At 35.2% G+C, this 16055-nt stretch overlaps 1 protein-coding gene across 29 annotated transcripts in view; it reads right to left on the minus strand.

Annotated features, from left to right (window-relative positions):
- KCNMA1 (potassium calcium-activated channel subfamily M alpha 1) overlaps window positions 1-16055 on the minus strand; it is a 415621-nt gene that overhangs the window by 102351 nt on the left and 297215 nt on the right. For 28 of the 29 annotated variants that reach the window (XM_066554104.1, XM_066554103.1, XM_066554096.1 and 25 more), the window contains 2 exons: window positions 8195-8281; window positions 4313-4389 (listed from right to left, as the gene is read on the minus strand). In XM_066554104.1, coding sequence (XP_066410201.1) covers window positions 4313-4389; window positions 8195-8281 — 164 coding nt within the window. Of the gene's footprint in view, window positions 1-2999; window positions 3153-4312; window positions 4390-8194; window positions 8282-16055 lie in introns of all 29 variants that reach the window. The other variant, XM_066554088.1, reaches the window with a different exon arrangement.

The following is a 16055-nucleotide window of genomic DNA, read 5'->3' on the forward strand; positions in this document are numbered from 1 at the left end:
TTTCTATGAGCAAATTCTTTCCATGTCCCAAATGCTGTATTTACCATGAGTGTACACACAAAGTGGCTGATGAGAGCCTTCATAGATCCTGCACGCTTTCAAGTGGTATGACCTAGATTGACATGAAGTGGTCCATAAAGCTCATATTCTAGATATAATAATACTGTAAAACTTTGCAGCTAAGGCCCTGGAAAGTCAGTGTGTGTCTACTTATGTAGGTAGTGTCAAAACCAGCAGGCTCAGGAAAATAATCACTGCAGCTTGTTTCCTGTCGAAGTTATCTCTGTGTTTATATATTAAAACCCACTTTTAATTCACTGTCTGGCTTTCTCCCATAACACTTTTTTCTGTCATTAGGGAGAAAAAAGTTAGATAAGGACAGTAAAAGACTGCTGTGCTACTCTTTGTGTCAGCTGTGCAATGGAAAGGACTATTCTCACTGACCATTACTGAAAACCTCAACAGGGACCTGACAAATGAATTGTATTGAACCAGGCAAAGAGTGCTATAGTGGCTATTACCCCAGCCTAACCAATATCCCTAAAAATTCATGAGATATCCCTAGAATAATTTCAAGGAAATACTACTGCCAAGATCTAATTTTCATTTAGGGATAAAAATAAGCTTGTAGAAAAAAAGGGGCAAATAGGTGGAAGAAGGGAAAACTGCTGTATTTTCTTCAACGTCACCCTAATCTCCATTGGTGGGAACAATGAGAAACTTGTGGGTATGACGTCACTGCTACATGCAACATAAATAAAGAAAAGAACCAAAATACTGAACAAAAATACTCTCTGCTAGAGAAAGACAGGTTGGACCGCACTCTGGGCTACAGGGAACCCATTTTTACTCACAATAGATCACTATCAGTGTGCAGTTAAAATATAGTAGGGGCCGTGTTCCAAGGCAGCAAGAGGAAAAATAAATCAAAAGTTTGTCAATTGTCATAGATTACAAGAAATTCCTTCAAACACATCAATGTACACATGATTTGTCCCCTCTGGGGTTCAACCCCCACCGTTCACAGCAAGCACTGTCACTGGAAAAAATATATAGAGAATTAGACCACAGTTGTTGCACAAAATGAAAGAAACAGGAGGAACAGGTCATCCAGTTTAGAGATTTCATCCCAACGTGGCAGCGTTTTATACAAATATATACATATATTTGGCCTCTTGCTGCAAAAACTACAGTTAAGTGGAATAGGAAAGAGATTGAAAACATTAAAAAAAATTAACATTCTGTGAATAAAATTTCCACACAAGTATTTCTTTGGACAATATGCCATCAGCATTTATGTGTTATTCAGGGAGTGGGATGGGTAAGGAGAAAAGGATGGCAAAGAAACTGCAAAAGGAAAGCAGGATTACATGAATTACCCTTGGCCTTGTAGAAATGTACTGATCTGCCCTGAATTATTAATATTAGGCCTAACGAGTTTGGACAAATGGCTATGTAGGTCAGACTCACGTTTAGACCCCAACAATACCCCAAGCTAATATTCAGAAAGTGTCTAAACTGAAGTGCAACCTCAGATGCATTATTAAAGAATGTGAGTTAAATATTATGGGAAACTGCTTGAATTAGAGCCACCATAATTGAGTTTTCCATTTCTTTCACATCTAATTCACCTGAATGTGTCAATATTTTTATAAACCTTTCCTTTCATCTTACATATTTTCCACATTTAGCTGCCTCTAATTACTATGCTACTCGCTCATTAAAGCATGTATTTGTCATATAGAACTATATAGATTCATGTGCATGCAGTGTTAAAAATCAAATTGGCATAGCGATGTATTACATGTTGACATCGCAGTTGATAGTTTGCTAACTCAACGGGGAGAAAGTTTTCTCAATTTATGTTTTGCTTTGGTTAGAATTGTATTTTTAAGACCAATGATTTGCATCATTTGCAGATGGATAACAAATCTAAGTTTTTTCAAAAGTGATTAGTGATTTGAAAGCTAAAACATTTTATGCAAATAACATTCTGGACTAAAGACTTACCTTAAAAACAAACCCAAAACCAAAAAGCAAGTCCCGTAAAAGGGATTTCAAAATTGCCAACAAAATTTGAGAAAGAAAAAGCACTAATTACTATTGAAATTTTTCATTTCATTTTTTCTTCTTACAGCTCTTTAAAAGAAAAGCAATTGCCTTATTTCTAGTACTTGTGAGCATGCTCCTCATTGAAATCTCTTCTCAGCTCTTCTACAGGCTGCCTGCTACTGTGGTATCTGTGACCCCTTGTGTGTCTAAGAAACAGCAGGAGAGAGGGCAGACTCACAAGAGGGGAGATGTTGAAAAGGAAATTTTAGATGTTATTCTCACTGACCATTATTCTTCACCTGACTCAGAGGATTCCCTCCTTAGTGTTCAGTGCTCACTGCACCAGCTCTGACAGCCACCTCCTCCTTCTGCCTCACTAACTCAGTTTGTTTGTTCATCTGCCCAACAAACTTTCATTTATTGGACTGATATGTGTGACCATGCCATTTGTAACCCTTCCAAATGCTACTTACAGAAATTGTTACTCTTGCCTCTCCAAGGCCTTACTGCTGGTAATATCCATTGTGTTGGCTGGGTCATACCCTTTTTTCTCCCAGGTTTCAAAGTACTGAGAAGGTTACCTTGATTCTCATTAACATATAATAATAAAGGGCTCTTAAGCTTTACAATGTGAGTTCCTGATTCCCTATCTTCTAGTAGATGACAATGAAAAGTGTAGGTCTCATGTTAAACTGAGAGATCTTTGGGATTTATTAAATTTTTAAGCAGGACATGTTTAAAAAGCATACACCATGTGAAGGAGGAGTATAGAAGAAAATAGAAATAAAATGGGTTTTTTGTTTTGTTTTTTTTTTTTTTCCTGACAGAACCAGATAAAATTAAGCAGGTAACATATTTCTCTTTAACTGTTGAGTAATTTTGAAAAAAGATTTCATGAGAGTCACAGACACCCTGAGGCATCTGTAACTGGCTTTACCAGAACTTACTCAGCAGACTCATTGGCTTTGGCAGCAGTTCAAAGGTCACATTCTCACATGGATAAACTGTTCTTGAACAATTTTTTTCCAATATGTTAGGCAATGCATACATTCCTTCCACATCAGGCATGCTTTCCATGTGCTTTGCTCTCCTTGTGGCTACTGGGAAGATAAATACCATTTTCTGTCAGTTCCAGCTGCTTTCTCCCTATCATGCTATTGTTCCACACTTGTGGTGTTTTGGAGGAGAGGAGTTTTTTTAAAAATCTCCAATGATATTTTTTTTTCTTTTGAAAATGATCTTCAAGACTTCATCCATTTCAGGTACTCCAAAAGGCAGAGAATGTTCAGCTTAGGCTTTCTTCCATCCTCTACAACAGTGCACTAATAAATGAAGCTATACATAAGAGAGCTTTTTTTATAGCAGACTGAAGCTATAAATAAGAGAGCTTTTACCCTTTTAAAAGTAATGGTAAAATAGGCATGATCAAACCCTTCTGAGATCTCTCAATTTACCTAATCAATACTTTTAAACTGAATTATCTTTTTCATGGCAGGATACCATGGAATGCACATAAATATTTATATATTCAATGAGAAATTGATTCCTAAATAATTTTGCTATTGGTATTACAAATATGCATGGGTCAAACACATCTTTGGTCAAAGTGTGGTTGTGATAGCTCCTGAAAATGTCCTTTCAAAGTATATATGGGTAAAATGCTAATTGCTACATATTTATAGAAATTCAGATGCAAAGTCTCATCTCCATTCAAACACGCAATTATTTCTTCATTAAAAACTGTCCAAACAGTTTAAGAACCTAATTAAACTAATATTAGCATTACAGCTAAAAGGATATATGTAAGTGGTGCTAATATTTAATTTCTTCCAGACAACCTTTTCCTCCACTAAAACTGTTCATTTATTTAAAAAGAAAAAAATTTCAATAGCTATATGATAAAATATAATTCCCTAGTTTCTTCTCTTGCAGAATCTGCATGTTATGAATGAGAGAAAAACTTCACTGTTGGCTAATTCTTAACTCAGAAACCTCCACAGTTAAATTTAGCTTGACTTAATTCTTCAATTTTTGTTAGCATTGGTCTTTAATTTACTTTTTAATGAAGACACAGATGTGAGTGGTGTAACAAAAACATATGGACTTCAGGAACCCAAATAGCACTTACTATGTTGCTGTGCATTTATTTCTTAGCCTTTCTGTACCACTGTGTAAAACATGTAAATGCATGTAGAGGTATTCTTCAGGGCTGAACAGTTCACGAAAAGGAGAGGAAGGGAGGGATAGAAATATTACTTACGCCGTTTGCAGCCACATTTTTTTATCCTTTTGGGATCCGTGATGTCATCATGACAGGCCTTGCAGTAAAAATATGCCCTGGAGAGACAGAATGGACAAACTGACACATTTCTTAATCCATATAAATGAAATTAGTCCCATATTTCATCTTGTTGCAGTGACCAATTAAGGAAACGCACCAATGCTAATTTACTTTGATCTTTGCAAATGTTTGGACATTTAAAGTAGGAAATATTTGCTGCAAGACCATTAATTTCAACTATAAGCTCCAAATTAGTATTTCCTTTAATACACTTTCATTTGAAAAGTAATTGGAAGAATGTATGATAATTATGCCACACTGTATTAGTTTATTTGTTGTTCATCTTAGAAGAAAGAGCATCTAATGAACTTAATCACAAAAAAAGACTTTTTGTTTTCATCGGCTACCAGGATGTTTTTTTTTAAGGACTGTCTAGCACCCTGTGCCAATTTTTCAGCTTGGACATTTGATCATTACTGTATGATCAACACTGTATGTTGATCTTAAATAGGGGTAGAAACAATGACTCTATTGGCTTGTCAGCCTCACCTCTGTGCCTGGAAAGATTGTGTAACAAATCCTCTCAGAAGCTTTGCTGAGGGACATGGAGGACCGGGAGGTCATTCAAGACAGGGAGCACAGCTTCACCAAGGGAAAATCCTGCCTGACCAACCAGCTATGATGGAATGACTACATCAGCAGATAAGGAGGTACTACAGATGTCATTTATCCAGACTTCTGTAAAGCCTTTGACATGGTCCCCCACAACATCCTTCTCTCCAAACTGGAGTGATGGATTCCATGGGTGGATTAGGAAGTGGTTGAATGGCCACATCCAGCGGGTAGTGATCAATAGCTCAGAGTCTCACCAGGCACTAGTTACAAGTGGTGTCCCTCAAGGATCTGTACTGGGACCAGTGTTATTTAATACCTTCATTAATGACACAGACAGAGGCATCAAGTGCACCCTCAGCAAATTTTCAGATGACACCCATATATTTTGCTGACAGTATGAGAACATTAGATTGCTATAACAATTAGGAGGCCACTGAAACAAAACTATCTACAGTCCAAAATATAAAAAACCACAAAACCAAACCAATATTTATATATAGCCTCTGATTAAACACAGCCTTTGGCCCTGCAGCCAGGATGATTACTACTATTTCTTTTAGATTAACTATAGCATGGCCACTGCAGGTGGAACTATACTGGTAGTTAAGTGACCCATCATGAGAAAGATAGCAGGTCTAGCATAGAAGAGATGAACCACATCAATGCTTCATATTGGTTCAAATACAAATTGAAATTGCAGGGAGACCTCACTGAATGCTATTAACATTTCTAAAATCAATATAACATGAAGCTACCAATGGAATATGTAAGTCCTAAACCTAGCACACTTTATTTCTCTAAGAAACTTACAGGAAGATTACTCTTTCAGGCTGCGAAATTGCCTTAGTATTTCCAAGATGCAAAATGTAAAAGGAAAACATCTTCTCTGAGCATGTATACTTTGCTGCAGAAAATTTCTGGTCTTCAAGATATTCACATTCCACCAAAAAGAAAATCAACTACTTCCAAGGAAATGAGAAGAAAGTGTTTTTCAAACCATGAGTAGATGTCAAGATGTAAGCCAGGAGGAGAAAACTGCCTTGAATTTTTAAAATTTCTCTCCAGTCCAGCTGTAAAGAAGAATCAACTACCACAAATAGTCCACCACAAAAACTTCATAACATGAACTGGATATTGGTCATTGATAGAGACCATGTTTCTGAAGTTCACTGCAGCACAATTGTCCTAAAGAGTACCTTCAATCCCATGTCCAAAGTAAAGAATAAATACCTGGAGTTATTGCTGTAATAAAATGATTCTAGATAACTGGGGTAAATTAAGTGGATTTGAAGAATGTGGATTTCTGGCACTCGTGTTAACATGTAAATGAACAAGGAATAATGAAGATGCAATTCAGGTAGTTTGTATTATATTTAAACAGTCAACATTTTATGTGAAGCTATTTACCTTGGCATAACTGTTTGTAGGTGTAATTGTTTCTTATGGGAAACTATTCTTCTCAAAATGCAAAAATGATTCTAACAGAAAGAGTAATTGAACATTATAGGTTATATCTCATTGTGGGATATATAAATATGAACAACTTTAGCTTAAACGGGTTGAAATGTCTTCATTAACAAAGCCGGAATAATTTAATTTGCATTTCAGGTATAAAGCATGTTTAATTATGCTTTATTAAAAAATAATTTTTCTCCTCCAAAAGATCTCAATTTTAGAACATATTTCTGAATCTGATTCATCGCTCAAACACTTTTCATAATTGGCTTTGTTAGTAGAAACACATCTGATAAGCATTTGCTTTGCACAGAGCAGCTAAGAAACGTGTCAAGGGAGGCAGAACATTTCTAAACATAGCCTTCTGCCAAAAGCCAGACAGAATTGGAAATCCTGTTTCACGCTCACTATCAAATGAAACGTGGCAGATGAATGATGTGAAAAATTTGTCTAAACGCCTTTATAACACAGTTAACTTCTCCCTAATCTTAGCAGTTAAAATATTATGCCATTTTACTTAGTCTGAGAAAAAGTTCATTGCAGAGTGTAAAAATGCTTTATAAATGAAAGAAAACTAGCAGCTCAGTAAAGCAGTGTGCAGACAGTTCTGGATGCTCAAGTGGAGAAAAGCAGCAGAGAGGAAAAGAACAGAATGCTGCAAGGCAGAGTCCCTGAGGCAGTGCAGGATGTACAGGCTCCAGAGATGGTGCTGGAGATGTGACAGGACAGGAGCACTGCTGCCATGTTCTGTACATTTCACCTAGCCGAAATCTATCTCAGTTCTTTCAAGAAAAATAGAAGTCAAGTTCTCCAATTTCACTGTTTTGGTGTCTTGACTTTCTTTAAGTATGCATGGCAAGTAGGCATGGTTAGGTATTATTTCACTGTATTTAATCCTAAAAGGTTGGAACTTAATAAAGAGTATCATTTGAATACTTTATCATTTTAAGTATAGGATTTAGTTAAAATACCAAACTCATGGATAACATCAGTAAAAATCTGATTGCATGATTCATAACAAAGATACAAATTATGAGGAAGCGCTCAGCTGGAAATATTCATTTTTTTCTGTTTTTTTAAATTATGGGGACACTAAATATTTTTCTTTGAAAAATTGTTTTATCACATTGCTCTTTTGTTCCTTCCAAGCATAATATAATCCTAACAAACAAGACTACATACATTTGGTCCTCAATAGAAAATCACAAAACTCCTTTGCATTCATCCCAAATCTAGCACACCCAGGTACATTGACTCTGTGAAGTTGTCTGCAATGGATATAATGCACTTTTGTAGTTTGATTTATTATTATGAGGCTGTGGAGTTTGTAGTTCCATTAAAGAAAAATGACAAGAACATAAATATTATTTTGCTAATGCAATTACAGAATAAACACAGCAGCTAACTCGCATAAAGAATTTGCTAAAGTCTGTGTAGATTAGAACTCCTCTAAACCAGAATCTAACAGAACTGTCATCCTTGTGCTCCTCTCTCATAGTAATTCCTCTGAGACACAATAAGTATAGAGAAAACAAATGAAAATATTTCACATTTTCTAGGAGGACTCAAAAACCCAGTCTCTTTATTTCTTTTCATATCTGCAGCAAATTTCAGTTCCTTGGGACTTAGGAAAACTACATGCACATAGGTGGTTCAGGAGTAACAACTCAACCCCCCCTTCAAATTTTTAAACAGATGATAATGAAAATTAGGTGAAGCATTTACATGTAAAGAAAAAAACTGAAATTAAATATGCTTGTTTCTATTCAAAGATAAAAACATTTTAATTACCTTTTTACTTCTTTGGCATCACTTGCAATGAAGAATCCTAAGGTACCTTCTTGAATCTTGACATGGTTTCCAGGATTGATTAATATACTGCTCAGTGAAACAAGAACAAAACCAACAAAACAATAAGTTTATATTAATTTCAGCTGAATCTTCCAAATTAGCTTTATTTGATTCTGTTATAGGGGACCCACTAGTTAGGAAAGGCTGCAAGGAAATTTTAAGCCATTCTTCCTTGATATTTCCAATCAAATAAGAGTTTCACATGCGTTTTACAAAAACTTTAGTTTGAGACAGTCAAATGCCTCTGCCTATAATCACATAATCTAAGTGCTCACATCTGTTTTCTTATCTTTTTGCTTTAATTATAGATTACGCAAAGTCCTCTCAGAAATGTGAAGTGTGAAGCTGAGCATTGCTGTTTGCTTGCTCTGTCATGCAAAGTGGTGACAAATTCATAATATGGTGAAAAGGAAAAAACCCTCAGCCACTGCTCAATAACAACAAAAAGTATCACTTATGAAACTAAACCCTTGGATGCAAATTTTTGCCAATTTCTAGTGAAATAGAAAGTTAATGGGACCCCTATCTGGACATATAATGTTATTGTTTAAAATAATAAATACACACATACACTCAAGGGGAATGGTACAAGACAACCAGTCACGACAGCTGAAAAAACATAAAATGAATAGAAAATTTTTAAAACACTGCTATGCAGCCATGAAAGAACAAAAATAACCCAACCACCATGACAGAAGAGCCTCAGCTAACTTTGACAAAGGAACTAGTATCAACAAGTGAGGTACTCCATGTCTATGAAATATCTTTATTTGGATAATAATTTAAATCAAGACTTTAGGAAAGGTGTTTTGCAAAGCACCAAGCTAAATATGAATATACAGATAGATATAAATATAAATATATTCTCCATAAGTTTTATTCATGGGTGATGTATCTTAGCTTTTGCTCTAAAACTTAATATAGCTTTTCAAAAGTTTTCTCTTTTTTGTCTTTTATTAAAGTTCAGCTTTTCTAACTCAAAATGTAGTAACGGTATGCACATGTAATTTAGAGTAAATAAAGACTACCAGGAATTGAAACACTTGTCCATCTAGCAAAAATTGATTTTAGGGAAGTACATATACACATAAATAAATAAAGCACAATGCTGAACAGACATACATTATTAAAATTTGAAGGTCCAAAGTCTTTCAGGCAATTTATAGGAGGGAAAATGGATCTCAGTACATCTCTTATTCAATATGTTAAATATTCTCTACACATTAGGAATAAATTATTATGACAACATAATATATCTGAAAGATTAATAATGTGCACATCTTTTTGTGTAATTCCACATGCCTGCAACATCTTATGACAAGAATATGCAGGCCACAAAATAAAATGCTCATGAGTTCAGAAGTAAAAGGTTGGTCACAAAGTCATATTTCAGCCCCCTTTATATAGACCTTAAGATACAGTTCTTAATTTAATACCCAGAAACTCCTTCCTTCTCACAATCTGAGACTTCACTCAGTGGTGTTTTACTGCCATTACTTCAGCCATGGCTTCCTGTAATTTATCTCTCTTGAAAATCAGCATCATATTTTTCTTGTGTGTTTTTCTGCAATGTTCATCACTACAGCATGCAAAAGATTCATAAACAATTTCTTTGACAGGAAGAATGAAGATTTTACTCCATTTTACAGAGGAGAGATTAAGCAACTATGAGATATAGTACTCATTAATTTGGGATGCTTATAGGCCAAATCTTTTTAAGTGTTTAGCATTGCATAGCTCATACAGACTTTCTAGGAACTTTTGCTGTGAGAATGCTCAGCATTTCCAAAAGCCAAGCCTCTGATTCCCAAAATAATGAATATACTTAATCAGAGATCAGCAGTAGAAAGTTTGGTTTAAATTATTATCTCCTGCTCACACAGATAGCCTGCGTCAGAAGCTGGAACAGAAATTAAATCTCAAAAAAAGCATCTACCCAGATATCCTTCCCTTCATTCACAGTTTCAAGCTTTGCAACAAATTAAAAAGGAGAGGAGAACTACAGGAACTGGAAGGTATCACCACAGAAAGCAGGTTCAATTTCCACAGCACACTTTACTAATATTTGCAAAAAATGAAATGTGATGATATAAGGAACTCCTGTATTACACACACAGATAAATGGGATGAAATAAAGTTACACAGCTAAACTAGTATCATCCATCATCAACTAGTATCATCTATTGTCATATCTAGCATTTCCTTGTTAGTGAATTGGGCCTAATGGCTGCAGTTGCAATGAAAACTTCTACCTAATGCAGTTTTAAAATGCATTTTCACAGGTTTAAGATGGAATAAAACAGATAAAAGAAAAAAATAAAAAGAAACAACTACATAAGAATTTCTTCATATGAAACCACTTACTCAGGTCAAAAATAGGCTGGCAGATTTAGCTTTCCCGCATAAGCTTTTGTCACCTGAACACACAAAGTACTTCCTAGCACTTGCAGAATGCTGTACTGGCCATCTTAGTCTCCACTTTCCCTCCTCCCTGCCTGCTAGTATGCAGTAACCCGCCATTAAACCGAGAATTTAGCAGCTAAACTAAAAAATCTTCTATAGAGGCTAATTTCATGTATTGATTATACTGTTCCTTATAAAATATGTAAGGTCTTGTAATATAATTTGGCTTGGCTGTTTTTCTTAGGTACAAATGGGTACTGCTCTATCTGAAAAATACTTTTTATTTCCTTACTTGATTCTTAAGTCACATAGGTGTTATAGCTATTCAGTGAAAAAAGATTAACACATTTTTTTTTCTTGGACCCAGGCTGGTTTTTTCCCCCAGTACAATTCTTGGATATGGATAAACCATACCAAAGAGGAAAAAAAATTCTACCTGAACCTCAACAACCCAAACTCCACAAATTGAGGTAACCACTAGATCTATAAATGTTCAATTCTCATAATGACACTTAAAGTTTGATGAAGTAATAAACAAATGAAGCAGTTCTTTTGAGATGCAGGGAACATAGTCTTAAATTGGAAGTAACTGGCTTCATTTAGGATGCAATGTATTGTGAGCATGATTTTGTATCTCAAAGTTTTCTGAGACACATTAAATCAATTCACATGGGTCAGTGTACAGACTTTATTTTTGTCAGACCTTATATTTCATTCACATATACCTCTTTCCACAAATACAATGTATTTATAACCACAAAATATGGATGTGATCACAGTTAATGCTTCTTTTGGAAATGAAAACTAATTTGCCCCATCATTGCTACTGGCTAAGAGTTACAGAAGAAGCTCATAAAGCTTTGGGCTTATATACACACCAGAGCAAAATCATGAGCAATTTCTACTGAGCTGTATGGATACATTAAATGTACAGCTTATTAAAGCTGCAACTCAATTATTTCTTATGACACCTGTAGTGGTCTTAGCTGAAGTTATGCTTTGATAAGCACTCACTCTAATATATACAGCAAGGAAAATGTTTTGAATTAAAACAGAATATAGGGAACAAACAACACAGAGAAAAACAAAACAGTCTTCTGAGTATTCCAAGAAAAATGCATCCATCAATTATTTAGAGATGCATGGGTTTTTTCAATATGAAAATATGCATATATATCCCCATAGTTGAGAATACAAGTACATGGTAAACTAAATAGGAGTTTTAGGAGAGACAGCTTCAGCTAATGTCTCATTTTTATATATATCCAAGGCTACAAAGGAAAAGGTGAAAAAGGAGAAACTCAAGAGGTTTAATAGCAATATATATAGCTAATCCATATGCATTTTGTGCCACACATCAGAAAAAACATTACTGACAATGACACTGATTTTTCCAAATACATGTTTTTAACATAAAGCACAATTTGATTTTTTTATCTCCTAAATCAGCTCATGAAACCAAGCAAGAAAGGCCAAGAACTTTAGAAACTTGCAGGATCTTGATCAAACTTTGTAATTTTATAACATTTCTAGTTTAGGTTATCTCACAAAGTAGTCAAGTAATAACAAGCTTAAAAACATGTAGTCATCATTTCTTTAATGACTGCAATTCCAGAAATACATCCCTCAGGAAAAAACCTTTCATGACAGGGCTCACATGATTGCTTGCTCCTTCACACATGAATGTTAAGGACACATGACAATTAAAGCCATGTAAATTAAATATGATTTAATGTGTTCAATGGGAATTTAATGCACTTCACCACCATAAATTCAGGACAAGTGAGTTCCATTACTTTTTGATAATATTACAATTAGAAAGCCACTTGTAGAATGGAATATGCCCTCTGGAAACCAGTGTTTTACACTTATCTGCAAAAGTCACCCCGTTTGTTAAAGATTCACTTGGTGACTAGATGCAGGGTCATGCACCTAAGAGCAATGAAAATGTCCCACACTGAAAATGTAGATATCACCCTTGAATTCAGTTGGACTCTTAGGAATCACAGACTGAATCATGGTTTATGTTCAAAGAGATCTTTAAAAATCACCTAATTACAACTCTCATGTCATGGTCAGGGATAATTTTCACTAGAACAGATTGTTCAAAGCCCCATCCAATCTCTCACTTAAAGCAGAGGAAAGAATCATTAATATTATCTACACAGCTGAAAATGTCTTCCCAGACTGATAGAAATATTAGCAGGTGAAAAACAAATGGAAATCAGTGCACATTTGGGATACACAGTTTCAAAAAGAAACTCAAAAACTCAAACAAGGTCACAGAAATTCTAGACAAATGTTTATGGTTTTCTTTACATTCAATGAAAATTTCAGATTGGACATGATGACTTTTTCATATGACAGGGGAGAACAGATATCTGTTCATGTTTCTCACTGTGTGTTAATTGTGCCCAACTTACTTATTGAATTGTATCTTTCTGATATTTTAAGTATACATGCTACCTTCAATAAAAGACAGATACATGAAAATATCAGTTCATCCATTCTTATCTATCTGAAACTACTCCAGAACACGACTGCTGCTCAATACCTTTCTTGGTAGTGCATGGATGACTGACTGCACAAGAGACCAATATTCTGACCTAGCTAAAGCATACCATATTATATCTTCCTTTAAAGCACTAAAAGTAAGCTAAGGTTTCCTTTACTAATTGTGTATCTTCTATGGTTTTTTGAATGTAAAGATGCTTGATGGAGAACCTAATAATTGGAGACTCAAACTGTTAAGACAATTTCTGAACTGACATTTGGGGTGGGACTAATTCCTCCAGCTATTTATTTTTTACTAATTTCTGCTCTTAGGTGATTTTTGTCTCCTGCTTTCAAATAGCACACATATTTCACTCAAGTTATCTTCCTTGGTCTAAAACACTTTTACAAAGTTATGGAAAGCTGATAGCTTTTCATATTACAAAAATATTTAAAACATTACTTCTAATAATTTATCAGCATACAAAAGATTTCAGTAGGAGATGAAAAATGTTTCCTGTAGCTTTCTAGACTATTCAGCCATCTTTTAGGTGAACTCCGTGGAAAAAGCAACCAGTCAGTGTAAGAGTCTGAACCATCATTATGCAGTACTAACATTATGCAGTATTTACTGGTAGGCCACTTGTTAAGGGGCATGGCTCCACAATTTGCTTTGCACAGCTTGAAACTGAGGAGGCTTCCACTACTGCTGAAGTTGTGAATGGATGGAACTTTGAACTCTTAATCTAGACATGGTAGTACAGTAGCTGACACTCAGATCTGTCATCTGCATAACTGTCAGCCTTCTCTGAGAAGAACAAAAGAGGGATCTTAATAATATGGAACAGCGTGGTGAAAGTCTTTAAACTGAGCTGACAAAGGCACGTGGGGATGCCCAGCAAGTACAGCACAGCAAATATGCAAGGGTAATTTTAGCAGCACTACATGAGGACTAAAAACTGAAAGCACAGATAAGGTCAACCAATAGAGACATGGATGAGGAGAGGCCTTTTAAGGATTTTCCTTATCCATGCCTCTGTTATGTACTATTCCTGTTTGGTCTTAATTTCAACTATACATTTTAGACAGCACTAAAGGTGGGATTAGTCTCACCTATTTTAGGACCTAATTCTAATGCATTCAAGAACTTTCTTCCTTTGCAATTATGGACTAAGTCTGGATAACTAATAGGAGATTAGACATTTAACATTTTGATTGACAAAGTCAGGTGTGATGAAACCTATTATCAGAGACCAATTGAACAGTTCATCCCTGCATCAAGGAAACCTGTCTGATTTAGTAACCCTACTTCTTTTCTTGGTTGCTTGCTTTCAGCTGTATGGCTACCTGTGTGACTGCCATCAACCTATTCTAAAGAAAAAGAAAGACCAATTGTTGAAATAAATGAAACACAAACACCAAAATTTTGACTAAATGAATGGCAAAAGCTGTAACAATTCTGTTTTAAATCTTGTGGTAGATGTACTGTACCATTCCCCATGCAACTCAAACAGTAGCAATATCATCTAGTAATCAGGAAGATATAATATTGTTTAAGTACTATAAATACATTATCTAAAACAAATTATGTGGTACTGTTTACTAGAGCTACTATACTTTTAAACAAAAACAACTATTATTCTTGATTGTTTCATGCTATGCCCAGATAAAAAGTACCACTATTAGCATAATGGCCTTTTAAAACACACCACTCATTTACCCAACTACAGAAGTAGTTGGAAATAATATTTTTTTCAGGGTATGTTTTCAAGTGGAGTGTGAATGTAAATGCACAAATCTCATGGTGGGAGTTGTGCACATACCGGTTTTCACACTGATTGTAACTCATAAAATATTGCTTCTTTCTTCTGGGCTCTATCATTGACATTAATTCATAATGCTCTACACAGCAAAATCTAATAAGACACTGAAAAGAATACAAGGCAAAAGACACAGTGCACATTACATGCTACAGTATATTAAAGCTTAATTACTACAAGCATATAAAAGGTTGCTCCCAGGACTTAAGTTTTTTACAACAGCACCTAAGTCAAGGTCTACAGGATGTGCATGAGGTACTTTATTTTAGCATACTCCAAACTAGTTAAATAGTGATGGTGAACTCAATACACTTGAAAACAATTAAATTATTCCTTCTGGTTCCAGAAGTGATTCGTTATCAGTACAATGAGGCAGAACAATAAACTTTATTCTGGGAGCAAGCAACTTCACCTGGTACAACACCTCTTCATATTGCTCATCATGCCAGCATTAACATGCCTTCACCACAAGATAAGATATACTTAAAAGCAAGAAGCAAAGTAGAGGTGCAACAGCTACAGATCCTTGGAGATGCTAAGTGTTGCAGTAACTTCTCTGCAGTTGGATCATATCAATAATGCCAAACTGACAGGAAGCCACCTCTCTTATCACGCATCTACTCAGAAACTATAGGAAGATAAGACTAAAACTTAAATACACATAACACATACAACATACACAACAGAACAGACATAGAAAATAGAGTTTGAAGAGTACAATGAAGACGGAAATTGAAATGTCTGGACAATGACAGCAGGTCTCCAAAGACCATCACTGACAGTCAGACAGACTGCTATAAGTAATGAGGGGGAAAAAAAAAAGCTGTTGGGGGAAGAGAGATGAGGAGAGACAAGGATATGAAAGAGCATGCCTTATCAACTTCCAAACCAATAGCAGCATGATAGAATGTAGACTAGAGAGGGACTCACAGCATGGTACACCAAAGAAAATGCAAAACATGCCATCTCAAAAAAACTACAAAGCTGAGAAAAAAATACATTCAGTAACATCTTAATAAATGAGTTAATAAATGTCATTAAAATGAATGTGACATATAATCCATGGCACTTTCACTGGAACAGTA

The sequence above is a fragment of the Molothrus aeneus genome, chromosome 8, assembly GCF_037042795.1.
Source record: "Molothrus aeneus isolate 106 chromosome 8, BPBGC_Maene_1.0, whole genome shotgun sequence".
NCBI lineage: Eukaryota > Metazoa > Chordata > Aves > Passeriformes > Icteridae > Molothrus > Molothrus aeneus.